Source organism: Gavia stellata, chromosome Z (assembly GCF_030936135.1).
Source record: "Gavia stellata isolate bGavSte3 chromosome Z, bGavSte3.hap2, whole genome shotgun sequence".
In the NCBI taxonomy this organism is placed as follows: Eukaryota; Metazoa; Chordata; class Aves; order Gaviiformes; family Gaviidae; genus Gavia; species Gavia stellata.
The window spans coordinates 64,531,786-64,553,931 of record NC_082637.1 but is presented as its reverse complement, the minus strand read 5'-3'; the positions used below and the strand labels follow the sequence as shown (position 1 = coordinate 64,553,931).

Sequence of the window (22,146 nt, the reverse complement as noted above, 5' to 3'; positions counted from 1 at the left end):
TTTTTTCAGCAACTCAGTAATTTGGCTTCACTTCTCTAAACAGAGTTTCATTTTGTAACTGGGAAAAAATGAACAAAGCCAAAAAAATCAGAACTTGAGTAGTCAATTATTGCAGCAATTCTGCATCACAACAACTGAAATCTCAAGTTTACAGTGTAGTCAAATACACAAAGTCTCAGAACATGCCACATGGAAGATAAGAAATAGTTCAATGTTGACACCTTTTAACAGCATCCTTTTTTTGGCCATCTATTCCATCCCACCATTTTGAAAAGTAAGAAATCTCAGACCACATAAATTTTCTTCGGTTGTCTTCTTGCAGTTTTATAACCATATTATTTAAGATATGCTGTGTCTGATCTCTGAAGTAATCATCAAAAGTCTTCAGCCAACCTAAGAAAAAGAAAATACGAAATTTAAGTTGCTTTCAACAGTCTTGGAGACATGTCTTCTTCCCACTCCCTACAAAAAGTTAAGCAAACCATCTTCTTAAAAGGCTGAACTTTACATGCTGTGGACAGCTCAAAGTGCTAAACTCTCCAGAAGCTTCTTTTTAGATGTTTTATTTCCTAAATGTATAAATATATGGAATATTAGGCTTTCTGCTTTGATCAACAGAATACACAGATTTAAAAAATTGTGGTTTTTTTATTTAAGCACAAATTAAGCAATTGAAAAGGAAGATGTACATATCTGCAAATTGATTTTCCTTGATAACTTCCACCAGGCTTCCTCATCTCTCATATAAGGACCGTAGCATCTACTAACAGATCATCTTCCCTGCCCAGGCCCTATTCCCAGCACACACACACCCCCAACACCCTCCAATCCTTCCCTCAACGTTCTTTCAAGTCATAAAGCATCCCATCACCCTACTTTATGGAAAACAACTGAACTAAAATCCTTACTAGCAGCACCTTAAACCTGCAGCTTAAGGAGAAAATTAAGAGCCACTAATGGTATCCCACAGACCTTGAGGGTAAAGAAATAAAATGGGGGCAAACAAAGCAGCAGTAAGCTCTGCAGCACATGTTCAGCATCATTTATGAATGAGGGGTTTGTCAGCAATGACTGAGAAAACAAATATATTGTAGCTGCATCCCTCATTAGAAAAGATATCAGTGAGATGCAGAGTTAAGGAAAAACCAACTTTAACACATATTCAGATGTCTCAGTGCAGAGCCTTCCATTAAATTCTTTAACTCCTCTGTAAAACCTTGCATGACAAAGCACATGCATTTTTCTTCCCAGAACCTGGAAGGGCTATGTTCTTTTTGTAACTATTACTGGAAAAAAGAAGCAGATAAGACTGTCTACTTAATACACAAGTGGCATATTCCTACTCTTCATACCAGCTCTTGTCACGTATGAGCATTTTCATTCAAGTGCTTCCAAAAGGGACTCAGCAGTTGAGTTTAAGGAGGTATATATACAACAGAGTAACTACTGAAGAATGCAAGTGAAGTTATGAATTAGTCCTATAGCGTGCATCCACATTTGAAGGTTTTGTGAAAGTTTCCACACAATGGAATTGTACAATTGAGGACTGTACTCCAGACAAATAAGATCCTAGTAACTCCACTCTGATTTACCAGTTCTGTTCTGCAGAGGCACTGCCATTCTAGCACAATGCCAGTCTGCTTATAAGAAGATACAGGATTACGTTGTTCTGGAATGAGATAATATTGTTTCAAGGCAGTTAGATAAATGCAGAAAATTTTACTATTAAAAAAATAATTTTTTAAGTCTAATAAAAGAAAGCCACTTTATTACTGAATAGTCTGAATATTGACTCAGAAAGGCTAATTTCTACGTTATTTTAACGTTAAAAAAATAAATGACGTTCATCTTAGGCAGAAATGCAAAGCCAATGTAATTTGACAATATGCACATTCTTTTCCAGTTCACATCACATTGCTAATTATATTTCCAATAAAGAAACTTGTAATTAGGAATAACCACTAGATACTGGTGCACTCTTTCTTTGGCTGCATTACTTCCAGGTTTCACTCTGACTTTGTAAAGGTCCAATTTTAATAAAGTATTCAGAAACAAACGAACACACCACAAATTTCCAAAACCCTCCCTTTTTTACTTTGCAAATGAGGAAATAAAACTGTAACACTTCAGAGGACAAGTGTTAGCTCAATATCTTTTTTTTTTAAACAGATGTTTAGCATCTAGAAGAATCATCATATCTGATACAAGTTTCTGTACAGATAAAACACTAGGATGTAATCTAATCTATTGTAAAGGGGAAAAATACATTTTGTCAAGACAATTAATAGGAGAGCTTAAAATCTAAACGTAAAACATACTTTCTTTAGTGGCATGAAAACAGCTTAATACCAAAAAAATTGACAGTAAATTAATGTTACACAATCGTTTCATGAAGACTGAAAAAAAAAGTGATGAATAACCTGAATTTATTTTCCTTTTGTGCTGTTTTTAGTCAAAATCTGTTGTGATCTCTGCCTATTTCAGTAAGTTTTTTTTAATGTAAACGTTCACCCAAAGAATTGAGATCACATAACTAATTAATCTTTTTCAATGTTCATTTACATTTCAACAAATCAAAGAAATATTTTACTAATATTTACATTAAAAGATCCCCATGTAGCAGACTACAAATTTCTAACTTTTTACCAGGAATTTGTTCTGCAAGAGATAACATCATGCTAGCACACAATTAACGGAGGATGAACTAAAAGCATACTGTTTTTTCTATACAGAAATATATCATAATAATAAACTATTTTAGCATATTTTTATACTGCAGCAATAAAAGCAAACCTACACTGACTTAGCCTTAAACATTCTTGAAAAACTTAATGAACCAACCTAATAAAGAAGCACAGAGCTAAATGACAAGGCAGCTGGCATAAGAATGCATTATGATGTAGGAAGGGCAGTGTTATGATTAGTGGTTGTTTTATTTTAATATATTCAGTTTATTAAGCTAGAGAGGAAGGGTATAACATGGTTAACAACTGAATCTTCAGAAAGTCCTAGGAAATATTTACAAGTATTCACAGAATTAGTTGCAAGACAAGAGAAAGTCCTCTGGAATTTAATTACTGTATACCTGGCATCTTGCACTTAAATATATTTATTTCTAAATAGAATAGAACAGAACAGAGTATTTTCAGTTAGAAGGGACCTATAACAATTATCTAGTCCAACTGCCTGACCAGAGCTGATTAAAAGTTAAAGAGGGCATTGTCCAAATGCCTCTTAAACACTGACAGGCTTAGGGCATCAACCACCTCTCTAGGAAGCCTGTTCCAGTGTTTAACCACCCTCTTGGTAAAGAAATGCTTCCTAATGTCAAGTCTGAACCTCCCCTGGCACAGCTTTGAACCACTCCCAGGTGTCCTATCACTGGATCTGAGGGAGAAGAGATCAGCACCTCCCTTTCCACCTCCCCTCCTCAGGAAGCTGTAGAGAGCAATGAAGTCACCCCTCAGACGCCTTTTCTCCAAACTAGACAAGCCCATCCTCTGGATGCACAAGGACCTTCACATCCTTCTTAAATTGTGGGGCCCAGAACTGCACACAACACTCAAGGTAAGGCTGCACCAACGCTGAATACAGCAGGACAATCACCTGTTTTGACCGGCTGGTTACACTGTGTTTGATGCACCCCAGGATGCGGTTTGTCCTCTTGGCTGCCGGGGCACACTGCTGACTCATGTGGGGCTGCTGTCAACCAGCACCCCCAGATCCCTTTCTGCAGGGCTGCTCTCCAGACACTCCTCTCCCAATTTATACTTGTGCCCAACGTTACTCTATCTCAGGTGCAGAGTCTAGCATTTGCTCTTGTTAAATTTCATGCCATTGATAGCTCTTAACTCCATGACTTGCAGAGGCTGTCTAACTTTACAAAGAGCCATAAAAAGCAAAAAAAATTCCCAAAACCTGAACAGAACAACAAATAAATTAATTTACAGTTGCTAGCTATAAGTCTACTACTAAAGACTACCACATTAAATGTATTATTTCACATCTCAGTCCCCAATATCACATAAGAATCCAGTACAACTCAAGTTCATTTTTGTGCTTATCCACAAACTATGAAGTTGTTCCCAAGTTGAAAGAAAAGGTTTATCAGCGTATTTGGATCAGGAATCTTTTAATACAAATATAGTTTACACATGGAAAATGTGATAGTTTAAAGCTGCAGTTACCAAAACTAAATATGCTAATATCGGCAAAATAACACCTGTTGGTTTAAATCTAAGTAAGTACCTTTGTCAATATAAAAATTAAACAAGAAAAAAAAATACTGTCTTTAACATCATTATGCTAGTCTTCAGTATTCAGGACCTTCCCAGATACTTTCATTTTCTGCCAGCACATGTGATAGCAATAGAGGATACGCTCTGTTAAGCTGCTTGCCTTTTGATTGCCTCACTCATGTTTGTCCTCAAAAGTGTGGAAAGTTTTTTTAAGATTTGGTTTTATTTCTCATTATCGTACTCTGATTTTGATTGGTAAAAAATTAAACTAATTTCCCCAAGTCAAGTCTGTTTTGCCCATGACAGTAATTAATGAGTGATCTCTCCCTGTCCTTATCTCGACCCATAAGCTTTTTGTTATATTTTCTCTCCCTTGTCCAGCAGAGGAAGGGGAGTGATAGAGAAGCTTTGGTGAGCATCTGGCATCCAGCCAAGGTCAATTCACCGCAACAATAATGCAAATACTAGAAATAAATACAAAAGCTAAGTTTTAACTTACATTTTAGTAAGTACGATTACACATGGAAAGAATTTAGCATTAGCTCCTTTCTAGATCCAGCAATAAAAAAATTTCCTTATTTTAAGGTATAAAATATATGCATCATTTAATTTAGAAATCTTGCCTCATCATTCTATGATATCAAAACCAAATACAGCAAATATAGAAGTTAATATTTTACAGATGTTTCTGACATAAAATTTCAGTGCTAATTTCACTAAAAAGAAGTATCTTTTCAATAAAGATGAATGCTTATTGTCCAAGTCTGTGAAAGAAAACTTCAGAAACATGATGTCTCTCAGGTAAGGCTATCTCAAAATTAAAACTAAAAAGTTTTTCATTCTTCTATTTGGCATAGTATAAACTAGAATAAGACAGAAAGCCACCTGGAACATCGCTGTGTTGAAGCATTCATTCTGATTCGGAAGAAGATAAATAGAAGATGAGCCCCTGGTTCCCCCAAAATATTCTCTGAAATAAAGTCATTTAGGTAGGAGTACAGATACCAATATTAAAAAGGTACAACAGTGTATTTACTTTTCCAATGGCATACTTTAACTTGTAAAAGATCTCTGCTCAATGGACCACAAGAATCATTCCATATTGACCACATTTAATTTCACAAGCATAGCTAAAACCTCAAATGATTGCACATTTCTCCAAAAGCAAAAACTGCCATGAACCATGAGGTACTTCAAAAGTTATAATTAGAATTCTTATGTGTTAGGCATACACAATGCAAGGTCTATTTCTGCTGTGTACATATCAAATCTGCTGCCCTAGTAACTAAGATAGGAAGAAAATTTATACTGATCAAGAATTAGAATTGTGCTCTCTGTAACAGTCCTGTCAATTTTCAGTGGAACTGCCCTGAATTTTCTTTTTTTTTTCCCCCGGACAAACGAGAAAGAAAAAACTCTCTCCCTAAAAGCCCCCTAGCATCTCATATGCAATCACAGAAAAATTGAGAAGCGAGCCCGGAATAAAACTTAGATTTCTGTAATTCAGCATGTCAAGAAAAACTTGTGAGCTGCCCAGTTTCCCATTCTAGTCCTAGATCTCATCTTCCTCTACAACAGAAAAATCAGGTGTTCACCATTCAATGTATATTTTGTAGTCTCTACATAGCCTTCATATTTCTTCATATTTGCTGCTGTCTACAAAAAGAAAAAAAAGTTCTAGACAAACAGTGGTGACTGACCTTTTTCTAATCTTCCTATTAAAACATAACATGAATATACCAATCAGTGAACTTTCAATTTACAGTCTGAAACTTTTAAAGGTAACGTTTTCAGACGTCATTCAACGTCATTGCAGTCCTGGTTAACGGGTGAGGTCCCGGACGACTGGAGGATTGCCAATGTGACACGCACCTACAAGAAGGGCCAGAAGGAGGATCTGCGGAACTACAGGCCTGTCAGCCTGACCTCGGTGCCGGGGAAGATTATGGAGAGGCTCATCTTGAGGGCGCTCACGGGACACGTGCAGGACAACCAAGGGATCAGGCCCAGCCAGCACGGGTTCATGAAGGGCAGGTCTTGCTTGACCAACCTGATCTCCTTCTATGACCAGGTGACCCGCCTAGTGGATGAGGGAAAGGCTGTTGATGTTGTCTGCCTGGACTCCAGCAAAGCCTTCGACACTGTTCCCCACAGTATTCTCCTGGAGAAGCTGGCGAGTCGTGGCTTAGACAGGTGCACTCTTCGCTGGGTTAAAAACTGGCTGGATGGCCGAGCCCAGAGAGTTGTGGTGAACGGGGTGAAATCCAGTTGGCGGACGGTCACAAGTGGAGTCCCCCAGGGCTCAGTTTTGGGACCGGTCTTGTTTAATATCTTTATTGATGATCTGGATGAGGGGATAGAGTGCACCCTCAGCAAGTTTGCAGACGACACCAAGCTGGGAGGGAGTGTTGATCTGCTTGAGGGTAGGAAGGCTCTGCAGAGGGATCTGGACAGGCTGGATCGATGGGCCGAGGCCAATTGGATGAGGTTCAACAAGGCCAAGTGCCGGGTTCTATACTTTGGCCACAACAACCGCAGGCAACACTACAGGCTTGGGGAAGAGTGGCTGGAAAGCTGCCCCGCAGAAAAGGACCTGGGGGTGCTGGTTGACAGCTGGCTGAAGATGAGCCAGCAGTGTGCCCAGGTAGCCAAGAAGGCCAATGGCATCCTGGCCTGTATCAGAAATAGTGTGGCCAGCAGGAGTAGGGAGGTGATCGTGCCCCTGTACTCGGTGCTGGTGAGGCCGCGCCTCGAATACTGTGTTCAGTTTTCAGCCCCTCGCTACAAGAAGGACGTTGAGGTGCTGGAGCATGTCCAGAGAAGGGCGACGAAGCTGGTGAGGGGTCTGGAGCACAAGTCTTATGAGGAGCGGCTGAGGGAGCTGGGGTTGTTCAGTCTGGAGAAGAGGAGGCTGAGGGGAGACCTTATCACTCTCTACAACTACCTGAAAGGAGGTTGCAGAGAGGTGGGTGTTGGTCTCTTCTCCCAAGTGACTAGTGAAAGGACTAGAGGAAATGGCCTCAAGTTGCGCCAGGGGAGGTTCAGGTTGGATATTAGGAAAAAGTTCTTTACTGAGAGAGTAGTGAAACATTGGAATAGGCTGCCCAGGGAGGTGGTAGAGTCACCCTCTCTGGAGGTATTCAAGGAGCGTGTGGATGTGGCATTGTGGGATGTGGCTTGATGGGCATGGTGCTGTGTGGTGTGGGTGGGTTGTTTTGGTGGGGGTTGAGGTGTATTTTGTGGGTTGTGGGTGGGTTGTTGTTTGTTTGTTTGTTTTTCTTTTTTTTTTTTTTTAATGGTTGGACTTGATGTTCTTACAGGTCTTTTCCAACCTTAGTGATTCTGTGATTCTGTGAACTAGCATTTTTTCTTCTCTGCTTCAGCTTTACACTAACCTGTTCTTATATTTTGGTGCATCAGACAACAATGTAAACAATCCGTGTTCCAAACATGTCAGGAAAACTAAGAAGTCACCTGAAAAGAATATCCAGATCTGTTCACCAGAAAACAAACCTGAAACTCCATGGTGTTTTAAGAGCATCGAACTTTTATTCTTAAGTTTTCTTTTATCTTATCACTGCAATTAACTTCATAGGGCTATACAGATTTCCACCTGAGAAATGGAGACTGTCTTAAATAATAAAAAGGGGTTAATGTGAGTGCTAGTAAGGTAAGGTTACCAATACTATAGATAATTAATGAAGTGTTAAAAAGTAGTATTCAGACCTGACATAGGTGCACATACACTTTCACATACATTTTTACTTAGGCAGAAATTGGGGGTGAGCAGGCAGAGGGGGGAGGGGAAAAAAAAAAAAAATCTATTTCAGTCTCTTTCAGTTCCACTTAAGTGCTGCTTGTACTAGGTCTGTAACAACCACATTCAGCAATAAAATACTCTGATCTGGTACACACATACATTACAAAGCTCACAAGACTGAATTCTTAAATAATTTAATGAGAATACATTACCGAAATCATCACTGCCAACAGAGCAATAAATGCTAGAGGTGTCTTTAACCCCTCGGGTCATATCTGAACATCATCTTTCAAGTCCAGTTGTTCTGGTTAACAATATCGCTGTCCCTGAGCAGGGTTCGCCCCTCTGGAGTTCAGCTGCCTAATCCACTTCAGGCAGTCACGTGAAACTGCTGTTGAAGTACATGAGAGCTAACACAAGGGCTTTACCAGCACAGCAGGTGATACGATTGCTCCTTAATCTGCACCAGAAAGAAATGCCACCCATCTGTGATAACTATAACTCACACAACACAGCTATCTGTAAACTGAACGTCTCTCCCTGGCTTGAGATTAACCTGCACTGGGTGCAACCCCCCAATTCAGACATGCTACTGAGGTGCTGAAATCTTCATCAGCTGCCAGCAACTAAAACAATAATGCCTGCCACTGATCAAAAGTGTGAAGACGACCCATTCTTGTACCTGATTTCCCAACAACAGGTAAAGATATTAGCTACTGAAGGGAGAAGCATAGAGACCCCCAGTTTGCAGGCCCTGGCTGAATTCACAGGAAAGCAGTTAACCCAGATTTAGCAGACTTTAGCAACACCAAGTGTTTCAGAGCATGAGCACAGAAGTCATCCCCCAAAACAGAACTTGGACCCTAAGACCACCCCTGTTTCAAGGCTGTTTGTTTGCCTTTGAGCTACAGATTCTCACGAGCATAACTGGTTACATGAAAAGTTAAAGTAAACTCAGATGAGAAAACATAAAATGTAATGAGAATTTAAAGCTTCTGCAGCTAATACAGTTATATCTTTTCTGACCCCATTTCTTGGTACATATATTCATGTACATTGCTATACTATGGGTTCATTACGCCTTAAGCTTTTTTGCTAGAAGGCATTTCCTTTGCACCATGCCTTTCAATCCTCTGTGGGAAAGGAATAAAGTAACCATTAGCTACACAAGAGATTTCAGATCTCTGTTAGAGATAAGTTTTCCTTCTTTCAAGTGCTTATTAATATGCAGTTTCATACTGCAGACAATTCCACAGAAATGTCCTTCCCAAAAGCAGTACCAAGTCCGGAGATTTCTATGTTAACACTCTTTGTAAAAGCAAACAATAACCAGTCTTGCATGATCATTTTTGGTGATGGTACAGGTTACTTTTACCAGGATTATATCTCAATTTAACTCTGCTTGACCTCAACTGAGGAGCCTGAACAAGCTGGTAGATATTTAGATTGTATGCATGAGGAAATGCAGATTTCTTTATTTTTGTTGCCACTGGTGAAAGGACAGATATAATTTTATAGTAAAGGCATGAAGAACTTCAGTATTAAGGAATAAGACTTTAGGAACCAAAACTGGACACCAGTAAGAAAGTCAGCTATCAAAGGTGAAAGACAACACTGTTAAGACTTCAGGCAAGTCCTTGGCAATAACCCATGCAGGATAAAAGTTGCAACAGAAAGAAGAGAGACAGCTCTCACTTCACAGAATTCTTCAAACCTTATTATTGAAGGGGCAGCCACAGAGAGGAATTCTTTCAGGGAGTTGGAAGAACAGGTACCTTACTATATATTTAATGAGTGACTCCCTCCAAGATAGATATCTGAATGCTAGTAAAAGATCAGTCTCTGAAGCTAAGTTCATCATGGCCGACACATGTTTGGAAGAGGGTCAGAGCAGTGCTGGAGAGGGCAAAATAGAATCAGATTAAGCTTCATTAAATGGAGCTCTCAAGTGTACCAAGAGACATCATTCAGATACAAAATTAAGGAATAGACAGGCACATCGCAAACACACTTCCTGGGTAAGTAGAAAATTCCTGCTGGGAAAGTACAGGAAATTCCATGATTGATAACACAAAAAGTTAAACAGGCAAAGGTGTTGATGAGGCTACCTCTGGTTGTAGAGCAGTATCTATGCCTTACCTGTCTTAGACGTTCAGTAATTCTGGTGACTCAAAACTCTTTTTGGAGCGGGTGGGAGGGGTTTGGTCTGGGGGTTTTTGGTGTTTTTTTGTTTATTTGGTTTTTCAGTGGTGTGGTTGTTTTTTATTTGGAGCTTCTGGGTTTTTGTTCGGTTTGTAGTTGGGGGTAATTTGCCATCCTAATTTGGAGGCTAATGAGATATGTGTCCTTTTTCCCAACAATTCCACTATTTTGGGGACCCTCCTCATAGCAGCAATACAGAACTATTTAGTCTGCTAGTCCCAAAAGACACGTCTAAAAATTTGGAGGCTCTGACAAAACCTCCTCCAGCATAACCTGACATTGACCAGCCTTTGCTATTTGGCCAGCTGAGCCAACAGCAGCCTCAAGACTGTATGCCTTGCTTGGCATACAGTGAAGGAGAATGTAATTTGTAGTGACAGATATTAGTATCTACCAAAATAATCTTGATGTGAAAGGAGGTCCAGTAACTTCAATATTCAAATTCCTTAGAATATGAGTGCTCAGTGGGCCACTTTTGGTAAGCAGAACTGGTGCTACAGGATGAACCAAACACTAGATTCAAGGCACCCCACGCTGAAGTTTGTCAGACACTAAAGGTGTTGGCTGTGAAAATCTAGCACAGCTGGTTGCATTACTATAGGAGGCAAGACAGGAATCTAGATGTGAAGAAGAAAGTAGAAGCCTGGAGGTGTAAAAGCTAAAGGTTAGCTCCAAAGAGTCCTTCCAGAATGACAACAGAAACTGGTCAATTCTGCATGAAGTACTGACAAGACAGGCCAGGCACCACAGAGGACATCAGCCCAATATATTCTGTTTTGGAAGACAGTTACAAAAGGAATGTAAATAAAATAAAAATAATTTTATTTTTTTTTTAAATATACAAACAAAACTACTAGAACCTGTAGAAAAAGAACCGGGGGTTGTGTTGAAAAAAACCTTGTTCTTTTATAGGGCCCATATGGATAGTCAAAACTAGCCTTCTTTAGAGAAAGGGGCAGTGGTCTATCTCTAATGGCAATGCCAAGAGATCTGAAACATCTTGGATGTGGAGTCATGAAACTGCAGTAATTTTATAAATTCTAGAGTGGGAAGAGGAGAGACGCTACCATTTTGACGTATCAACCTAGACAAACAGCAAGCTTAGCATCAGAATTAGCAGGGAGCTACTGTTTAGGTTTGGAAAAGTCTACCAAAACAAATGGTCTGAAAGTTAATATCAAGAACATAAAAAAAAGTCTCCCCTATCGATTTACTGAAAAGAGGCAGGGAATGTGAAAATTAAAAATGCAGGCTCTTAGCCTCCACTAACAGACTGCATCTGAAAAAAAAAAAAAAAAAAAAAAAATCAGTGCCAGAACACTGAGCCCCTACCGAACCTCACAACTTGAACGGACACCAGCGAAGCTTTATGCAAAGCTCTTCTCAGCTTCCCTTGGGACTTTCTCCTGCAGCTCCCAAGCCTCATGCTCCTGTAGAGCTACCTCAGCCTGCACTGTGCAGGGGGTCTTTGTTCAATACAGCTAAAATCATCTCAGGAGGACAGATGTGACACCAGGCAACTGGCCTCTAGCAGGATGCCAGCAGTCCTCCCCCAATTAGGACATGATCCTACTAGCTTCAGCAGAAAGACGGGAGAGAGGTAAACTCCATACCCCATTCTAATAAGAATCAAGAGAATTATAAGTTCCGTACATTCCTTTAGGATGCTTTCAGATTCATTAAATGATGGTACAGAGTGTGGCTTCTCTCTGGGAAAGTTTCCAGGAGAACAACAACCAGAGAGGAAATAAATGGACATCAGGTTTAAAGACAGTTCTACAAAACAGGTCTTTTCCAACCGTAGTGATTCTGTGAACTGTGAAAAAGGCAGATCAAAGTTTATACCGTGATTATTTTCTCTGGATATTTTTCCTATATCCATACTTTGTTATTTTAGCTGTCATAAATGGACAATACAGTCCCTCCAAATTCTAGTGTTCATTTTCTTTGAAAATGCTAGATACAAATAAAAGTAATTTATGTTGAAACTACCATTACTTACTTCACTCAGATCCATGGTACTTCAAACAACAAATAAAATTTTTAGAAGTACACAGTAGTAAAGTTTGAAATTGTGAAATTTTGAAATTGTGAAAGTTTGAAAAAATGAAATTGTGGCTTTCCACAGTAACAAGCAGCTTCACCACCTTCTCATGGTCAGTGTACACGTACCAGGAATATACTACAGCAGTATAATGCACTGCTTTTGGGTGTATTTTACACTCATTGCAAAATAAAGTGACACTTCCCCACTTTATTTATTACACAGTAAATACACACTTGGGAGGAAGAAGTGAAATTATGCAAGCATACCTAGGTTTCAGTTGAAATCCAGACTTTATGTTATCCCACTGTAGGTTGGCAGTGGGGGTGTGCACAAAACAGTAAAGAAAGTGTTACAGCCAAAAGCCTCAGATTTGCCATTGTCACATCTTCCAAAAAGCACATCTCTTTAGCACAGGCTGAGAGTTAAATATCTATGACAGTCCAAAAAGTCAAAAAAAGAACAGGCCATATTTAATGCAACCATGAATAAACTGACTGGGTGACCAGGAGGATGAACACAGAAAACCTGTATTACCTTCCAATATCAACACTGAAGTTCTACACCAGTTAATAAATAAGTACATGTACAATTTTTACAACAAAAGTTGTCACTTGAAGTCAATGGCACTTGAATCATACATCTGCTTAACTGCCTTGCTAGACTTAAATCTAACATATTAAGTAGTAAGCTTCAAAAAAACACAAATCTTAACATAAATGGCAATATATTTCTTAATTCAAAAGCCTCTAGATACCCAAATCAATACAGCTAAAATATTACCTGGGTCATTATGTGAGTGAGGCACAACAAAAACTTGAAGCGGTTCACTGTCCCATTCATTTTCATTGTATGTGATATCGAATCCTTGTTTCCACACGCCACCATCTGGATTATCGAAAGGAAGAATGTCATAGACATCCAACATCTAAAAAAAGGGTAAAGGGAATAGAAAACATGAATTCACAAAAACTATTCTGCTATTAAAAACCAATGCTGTTTTCATCAAAATGGATTGGCTTGTTCCTTACACAGGGAGAGGTGAAGTGTCAAATGAATAGAAAACTGAAAAACGAGAGCAAGTTTCAATTCACACTAGGACACCCAAGACACAGCTGGCAGGAAGTAGAACATTTGGCAGGCCCTGTTCTGAGGAAACCGAAATTGATTAGATAAAAGGTAGGAATAAGAGCCTTTATGACAGCTCACAATGGCATTGGGGCAGGAGGGTAGGGAGAGAATTATACAGAAGAGCATGATACACTAAATAGGGGAATGCAGAAGATGAAGGGGGCAAACTAAGCAAGCAGTAAGAAGAGATGACAACATGAGAGAGATTGAGGCAAAAGTCAAACTCACAAAAGGGAGCTGAAAGAAACTATCAAGGAAAAATGTACAGAACTATAGCCAATTGCTGTAACAAAGCTCCTTCCACATTTACTGTTGCCCAGTACACTAGTTATAGAAAGAAGGACATATTTCATTTGTCAATGCAAATAAGAAGGCTACACGTTCTTAAAGCAACTCTAGAGTTACTTTAACAAAGTCCTATGAAATTTAGATACCACCAGATAGCTTCAAAGAGAATCTTTTCATGTGAGTTTAGACCAAAGTTATGGTCTAATATTTTTTTTTTTTTTAAACGCTCTGGTCTGCTTTTAGGAAAGATGGCAAACTTGATGAACACGATTTATCATCTGGACAAACATTTTACTGGCACTATAGTTTAAAAAACTTTCATAGTTTAAAAAACTAAACTTCAGTTTAGTTCTAACCCCATGTTAGAATATAACTGTACACCTGACAAACTTTCTTCAACAAACATTTCACTTCCACAAAAATAGCCTACAGGAGTCATTAACTACATGAACACCACAGGAGTTAAAACTTTCCAGTTGTAAGCTGGTTTCTGTCCTGAAAGAAAACTCAAAAAAAATAGACATCTGAAACAAACATCTGGCTACAGAAGTTAAGGCCTGTGATGGGTTGACCTTGGGTGGCTGCCAAACCTCCACACAGGTGCTCTCCCACTCCCCCTCCTCAGCATGACACAGGCATAAATAAGAATAAAAGCTCGCGGGTCAAGATGAGGACAGGGAGATCACTTACCATTACCATCACAGACAAAACAGACCCAACTTGAGGAACATTAAATTAATTTATTGTCAATTAAAACAGAGTTGGATAGTGAGAAACAAAGACAAAACTAAAACACCTTCTCCCCACCCCTCTTCTAATCTGGTTCAACCTCACTCCTTCATTCCCAATTCCTCTATGTCCCCCTACCCCAAGTGGGGAAGGGGTATAGGGGTTGCAGTCAGTCCATAATGGTTCCTGTCTGTCACTCCTTCCTCCTCACACTTTTTGCCTGCTCCAGCATGGGGTCCTCCACGGGCTGCAGAGAAATACTCGCTCCACAGTGGTGTCCCTCACTTGCTCCACTGGCTGGAGCACCTTCTCCCCTTCCTTTTTCAATGACCTTGATGTTTACAGGGTTGTCTCTCCCACCTTTTTTTCCTTATACCTCACTGCCATGCAGCATTTTCCCCCTTCTTAAAACACGTTCTCCCAGAGGTGCCACCACCCTTGCTGATGGAAGGTTCAGCTGTATCCTGTGGTGGGTCTGTTTCGGAGCTGGCTGGAACAGCTGTGTCCGGCATGGGACAGCGCTGGCCTCTCCTCACAGACACCACCCCTGGAGCCCCCCGCTGCCAACACCTGGGCACGGGCACCCAACATATTCTACCCTCACCTCTGTGAAACACATATTTAAGAAGAGTAGATAAAATATACATTCATCACACACTCTTCACAAACTTCACTTATGTCTACAAAAAAAAAATTCCCACAACAAAATCAAAATGACATAACAACACTGAAAAAGTGAAAGATTTACATACACAATAAAACTCCACCCCTCATCCCTCACCTCATTACAACAAAAAAAGAATCCCCACAGTTATTTCAAAGAATCACAGAATCACTACAGTTGGAAAAGACCTGTAAGATCATCAAGTCCAACCACCAACCAACACCATCATGCTCACTCAACCATGTCCCGGCACTTGACCTTGTTGAACCTCATACAATTGGCCTGGGCCCATGGATCCAGCCTGTCCAGATCCCTCTGCAGAGCCTTCCTACCCTCAGGCAGATCAACACTCCTGCCCAACTTGGTGTCATCTGCAAACTTGCTGAGGGAGCACTCGATCCCCTCATCCAGGTCATCGATAATTATGTTAAACAAGACCGGCCCCAAAACTGAGCCCTGGGGGACTCCGCTTGTGACCGGCTGCCAACTGGATTTCGCTCCATTCCCCACAACTCTCTGGGCTCGGCCATCCAGCCAGTTTTTTACCCAGTGAAAAATGCACATGTCTAAGCCACGACTCGCCAGCTTCTCCAGGAGAATATTGTGGGAGACAGTGTCAAAGGCTTTACTAAAGTCCAGGTAGACAACATCCACAGCCTTTCCCTCACCCACTAGGCGGGTCACCTGGTCATAGAAGGTCATTTCACTCTGGCAATGTCCAATCCAAGTTTTGGGCATTACCACTCCCAGTTACTGTCCTGATCTCTCATTCCTCAAGCCCCAGACTGGGTGCCAAAAAGGACTGTCGTGGGTTGACCTTGGCTGTGTTGGCATCTGGCAGCCAGCCGACGTCAAACCACCACAGGCCTTTAGCTTAAGATACAAAGAGAAGTAAGCAATGTTAGATGGGGAATACAAACCACTGTAATCCTAGAACTAGCAGAGCCTCAGTTGGGCCTACAATGTCCATACACTAGATATCTATGGCCCGTATGAGATGTTCTTGTCACGTCACTGCTCCACCACAATTACTTCCACCTCCGGACAATGTTGTTTAATGGACAATACCAGTGCAATACTTGCAGATATATGCATTCTGCAAGGGCAGCTTGAACAGACCAAATAAGGGTTACACTGAAATTACCCTAATACCATTATTTTCTTGCTTTTTTAAAATTTGATTTTGAGGAACTGTAATTCTTCTGTGAAATGCAACCTTCTGAAGAAAATTAAGTGCATACTCTGTAAATTTGCCAGTTACCAATGAGTGACCTTAAGACTGATAAACTCTTTTGACATTTCAACCATGAAAACATATTTGTTTAAAAAGCAACAATTCATGGAATTGCTCACATTCCTGTGAGTTGTCATGGATGGAGCCTGAATTTCACAAGCAACTCCCTGCAGTCTGCAAGATACCAATTTTTAGAGTCCATAACATACATGATTTTTTCCCTAACATCTATTACCTTACTGTCTTCTCAAACCATGCTGCCATGATTATGAGCTCAAGAGCTGGAAAACGCAATTCAGGAAATACACCTTGAAAACTTAATCAACAGTTATCTGAAATAACTGGCTCAATGACCTCACCCATCACCTGCTGCCTGCCAGGGGCCCAGATCCAGGATGTTGTAGAGGAACTGCCGAAGCTTATCCAACCCACTCACTACTACCCCTTGTTGTTCCTCCATGTAGGCACCAATGATACTGCCCGGGCAACCTGGACTGCATCAAAAGTGACTACAGAGCTCTGGGGGTAGTAATCAAGGTCTTGGAGGCCCAGGTGGTGATATCTGCAATCCCACCAGTGAGGGGTAGGGGTGTGAGAGGAGGCCATCTGACCAGGAATAACAAGTGGATGAGTCCCTCCAACAGACAGATAGGAGCAGCCTCACATTGGCAGGACCTGGACCTCACGGGGAACTTCAACCACCCTGTTACGTGCTGGAGGAACAACACATAAGCAATTCAGGAGGTGTGTGGAGTGCATCAGTGACAAATTCCTAACCCAACTGGCTACAGGAGCCAGTGGGGAGAGGTGCTCTGCTGGACCTCTTGCTTGCCAACAATGAGGAGCTTGTTGGGGCTGTGAAGGTCAAAGGCAGCACTGGCTGCAGTGACCATGAGATGGTGGAATTCAGGACCCTGAGAGAAGGGAGGAGGGTGAAAAACAGGATCACTTCACTGGACTTCAGGAGAGCAGACTTGGGCCTCTTTGCTTGGCAGAGTCCACAGGATAAGACCCTGGAGGGGAAAGTGACCCAAGAAAGCTGGTTAATATTCAAGGATCACCTTCTCCAAGCTCAAGAGAAGTCCATCCCAACAAGTAGGAAGTCAGGCAAAAATGCCAGGCGGCCTGCATGGATGAACAAGGAGCTCCTGGCAAAACTCAAAACACAAAAAGAAAACATGCAGAAGGTGGAAGCAGAGACAGGTAACATGGGAGTAATACAGAAACATTGCCCGAGCATCCAGGGATGACATTAGGAAAGCTAAAGCCCAAATGGAGTTGAATCTGGCCACGAACGTCAAAGGCAAAAAGAAGGGCTTCTATATAAGTACACAGGTGACAAAAGGAAGGCTAGAGCCTGCTGCTGAATGAGACAGGGGCCTGGTGACATAGGGCATGGAAAAGGCTGAGGTACTGAATATATTCTTCACCTCAGTCTTTACTAGCAAGACTAGCCTTCAGGAATCCCAGGCCCCAGAGACCAGGGGAGAAGTCTGGGACAAGGAAGATGTGCCCTTGCTGGAAAAGGGCCAGGTCAGGGAATACTTGAACAAAATGGACATGCATAAGTCCGTGGGGCCTGGTGGGATGCACGCACAAGTACTGAGGGAGCTGGCTGATGTCACTGCAAGGCCACCCTCACGAACCTTTGAACGATCATTGTGATTAGGAGAAGTGCCCAAGAACGGGAGGAAAGCAATGTCACTCCTATCTTCACAAAGGGCAAGAAGGAGGACCCAACAAACTGCAGGCTGGTCAGCCCCACCTTGATCCCTGAGAAGGTGAGGGAACAGCTAATCCTGGAAACCATGTTCAGGCACATGAAGGACAAGAAAGTCAGCATGGATTCACCAATGGCAAGCCATGCTTGACCAACTTGAGCAACTTCTATGATGAAATGGCTGGCCTGGTAGATGAGGGGAGAGCAGTGAATATTGTCCACCTTGACTTCTGTAAGGCTTTCAGCACTGCCTCCTGTAAGATCCTCATACAGAAGCTATTGATGTATGGGCTGGATGAGCAGACAGTGAGATGGACCAAAAACCAGATGAACAGCGAGGCCCAGAGCATGGTGATCAGTGACACTAAGACTAGTTGGAGGCCAGTATCCAGGGGTGTACCCAGGGGTCAATACTGGGTTCAGTCCTGTTTAACATCTTCATTAATGATCTGGATGATGGGGCAGAGTGCATTCTCAGCAAATTTGCAGATGACCCCAAACTGCGAGGAGTGGCTGATACAACAGAGGGTCATGCTGCCATCCAGAGGGATCTCAAAAGTTACAACAGGAACATCATGCAGTTCAGCAAGCACAAATGCAAAGTCCTGCACATGGGCAGGAACAACCCCAGGCACCAGTACACGCTGGGGGCCACCCGGATGGAAAGCAGCTTGGCAGGAGAGGCCCCGGGGGTCCTGGTGGATGCCAAATTGAATGGGAGACAGCAATGTGCCCTTGCAGAAAAGAAGGCCAATGGCATCCTGGGCTGCATTAAGGAGGAGCGTTACCAGCAGGTCAAGGGAAGTAATCCTTCCCCTCTACTCAGCACTGGTGAGGCCACACCTGGAGTACTGCGTCCAGTTCTGAGCTCCCCAGTACAACAGAGACATGGACACACTGGAGAGAGTCCAGCAGAGGGCCACTAACATGATGAAGGGACTTGACCAGCTCTCCTATGAGGAAAGGCTGGGAGAACTGAAACTGTTTAGCCTAAAGAAGGCATGGGGGGGATCTTATTGATGTATATAAATACCTGAAGGGAGGGTGCAAAGAGGACAGAGCCAGGCTCTTTTCAGTGATGCCCAGGGACAGGACCAGAGGCAATGGGCACAAACACAGAAGCTTCCTCCTGAATATCAGGAAACACTTTTTCCCTGTGAGGGTGACCGAGCACTGGCACAGATTGCCCAGAGAGACTGTGCAATCTCCATCCTTGGAGATACTCAAAAGCCATCTGGACATGGTCCTGGGCAACTGGTTCTAGGTGGCCCTGCTTGAGCAGGGGGTTGGACTAGATGATCTCCAGAGGTCCCTGCCAATCTCAACTATTCAGTCATTCTGTGATTTGAATGTTAATCAGAAGCAGTCAAAAAAAGCCAATAAAAAATTAGGACTCAAAAACTTCCACTGGAATAAACAGAAGACAGATCAGGCTGAAATCACTGCACTTATGCCAAGACATACAGAGAACAGATGTTAAGTCATTTTTATCTTTCATATAACACCATTCTCAGTAAGAATTGTGCAAAGGGTTAATTATAGATTACATCATCACTTGACCAGGTTACATGACTGCAAGTGAAGAATAAGTTCCAAGTACCTAGTCAATAAGAAGCAAAAAAGGTTAAAGAGAAGTATTTCCTGGACATATTTTAATTTCATTTCTAAGTACAAAATAATGATATAGTAAGCAAGAACTTTGTAAAAATAGTAGACAAATAGAAATTCAAAAAGGATGCTGCCTATCTTCATTACAGCTGCTTCAGAAGACAGTCATGTTGTTACAAGCTTTTCAACTAAAACATTTGAAAACTTATCAATTGTCTTTTTTTTTGCTATATGGGCTTATTCTTTCTCTATACTGAGGGACTCAAACTGCTGAAGTAATGCAAGTCTTGAGCAAACATCACAACATTTACCCCAGCGAACACTAAACTACTGTACAGAAGAAATAAAAGCATAGTTTGTGCCTCTTCAGGCCACCTTTTTAAAGAGTGATTCATGCCTCATTTTTAAAAGCAGCAGCGTTACTAAGCACAATGTTAGATGCTTCAGTAGTTGAAAGTAACAAGACAGGAGACACCTCACCGTATTAGTTAAAAGACCTTCCAGCTCAGCATGATGGCTGTTGAGAATTCTATCTTCTTTGAGCACAAATTCCACATACTTCTTGAACTACTGACCTAAAAAAGTGTCAGGTCATAACCATCTTTAATCCAGAGTTCTTCGTTTTGTTGGTTTTATTACCTAGCTCCATTTTTATCTTTTGAAAAAAGTACACATTATTCTTCTATTTAATTTGAACTACATGAATTCTCAATTCAGTGTTATTTTCAGTGGGCAGCTCTATTACAACTTCCTACTTACTTACAAACACCACAAGTAACAAAGTATACAATTTCTTGATTTACAATTCCTCCATGAAAAAAATCCTTTAGCTATCCTATCCAAGAATCTTTTGGGTCTCATGTTATTTGTAACTTGTTTTGTCCAATTTATGCAAAGAAAATATACCTCTGAGTAGCAAGTCCTGGTAATATTTCTCACGAAATACCACAAAGGTTTTCAATCCATATTTGAATCTATTCTCATAATGGTTTCTCCATTATGGGAGACTACAATGAACTCCCGTAATTTATTCAACGAAGCCTCTTTGCCTTTGTTCTCTAAAGTGATATTTATCCAAAAACTATGTCTCACCTATATTAGTTCTTACTTCTTTCTAGTCTCTCATTTCATTCTTATACATCCACTTAAAAGACAAACATGGAAAAAGTAAGGTCCAAATCTGTTGGTTTAATTTAACATTTATGAAAAGCAGGTAATTAACACTTACAAGCTGTTTTAGAATTTAAAATAAAATTTTTTAAAAATGCTCCAAATAATCTCAGAATTTCTCAGTCTTTATTAAAAAATCTAAAAGAAAATAAATTAACTGAGCTTGCAGAATACATCAGGCTTGACAAAGTATTAAACCATATCCAAATACAGTAACTTAGATCAGCCTATTCACGTGGTGTTACAGGAATTCTGTAGACTTAAGATCTTAGATTCTGTAACTGAAATGCGGGTCAGACTCACAGGATGAGAAGCTGTATACAGAAACAGTATTAAAGTGACTTAAGGATGATGGTGGATAACCTGCCGAGTACAAGGTACTAATGCAATGACAGAACATTAAAGCCCTCCCTCCCTGTGCAAGGCAAGGAAAGAAAGTGTGAATAAGGGAACAATATTAAGAATATTCCCTGCTATACTTGTTACTTAAGTACATGCATATAACCTTAAAAGTAAGGAAAATTATCAAAAAGCTGTTTAGCTATTACAGCCTACCATTAGGTAGGTACATTAGTTGATAGTAGGTACATGTTCTGATGTTCTGCAGATGTGAAGTAAAACATGAAAACATGTTTTACTTTCCATTCGTAACAGGTTAACATGTCCAAGCATTTAAGCCAACACATTTTACCTCAAAATTTACAATTCACATTTACTATAACTGATTTCTAATGCACCTAAAAAAGCACATCACTTAATAAGATAACAAACTGTAGAAGGAATAACTTGTTTACAATCCAGTAACTTGAAAACACGTAATCATAGGTCCACATGCTTTACTTTCCTGCACGGAAGTCTTAATGTATATTAGAAATACGAACAGTCAGATATTGCCCTTGAAAAAAAGTGCTTTCTCTGTAAAAGACATATTAAGGTGGTGCCTGTCCCTGAAGAGCTTAAAGGCCTTATGAATGATACATCACAGGTTACAATTGTTCTAACATGTGTACTTATTCATCTTAAGTCCACTGTCTTTCTGCTGCAATAGAAATACTTTCACTTCTAGAATCAGAAAGCTGGACTTCAAAATTTAATCTTTGCTTTAGAGTACTATGAATATTTATAGTACTCCCACAAGACTCCCAAAAACAGTACAGATCACAAACTTCACACAGTATTCTCAGCGCTCCTGAAACACTCCATTAAAATTGAATATCTAAGAGTCCATGAAGTCACAAGCATCACCAGAAAGCAAAATAAATTCAATGAAGTGTTTGACTTTAAAAACTTCAACCTCCCCAATTCATGCCAACCAGCCAACATGGCATATATTCCTCCTTTCTGGTCAAAGTGCCTAT

At 40.7% G+C, this 22,146-nt stretch overlaps 1 protein-coding gene across 1 annotated transcript in view; it reads right to left on the bottom strand.

Annotated features, from left to right (window-relative positions):
- MAN2A1 (mannosidase alpha class 2A member 1) overlaps positions 1–22,146 on the bottom strand; it is a 125,328-nt gene that overhangs the window by 90,100 nt on the left and 13,082 nt on the right. The window contains exons 3-4 of the mRNA XM_059833274.1: positions 13,028–13,172; positions 222–393 (exon numbers count right to left, since the gene is read on the bottom strand). Of these exons, the coding sequence (XP_059689257.1) occupies positions 222–393; positions 13,028–13,172 (317 nt within the window). The remainder of the gene's footprint in view (positions 1–221; positions 394–13,027; positions 13,173–22,146) is intronic.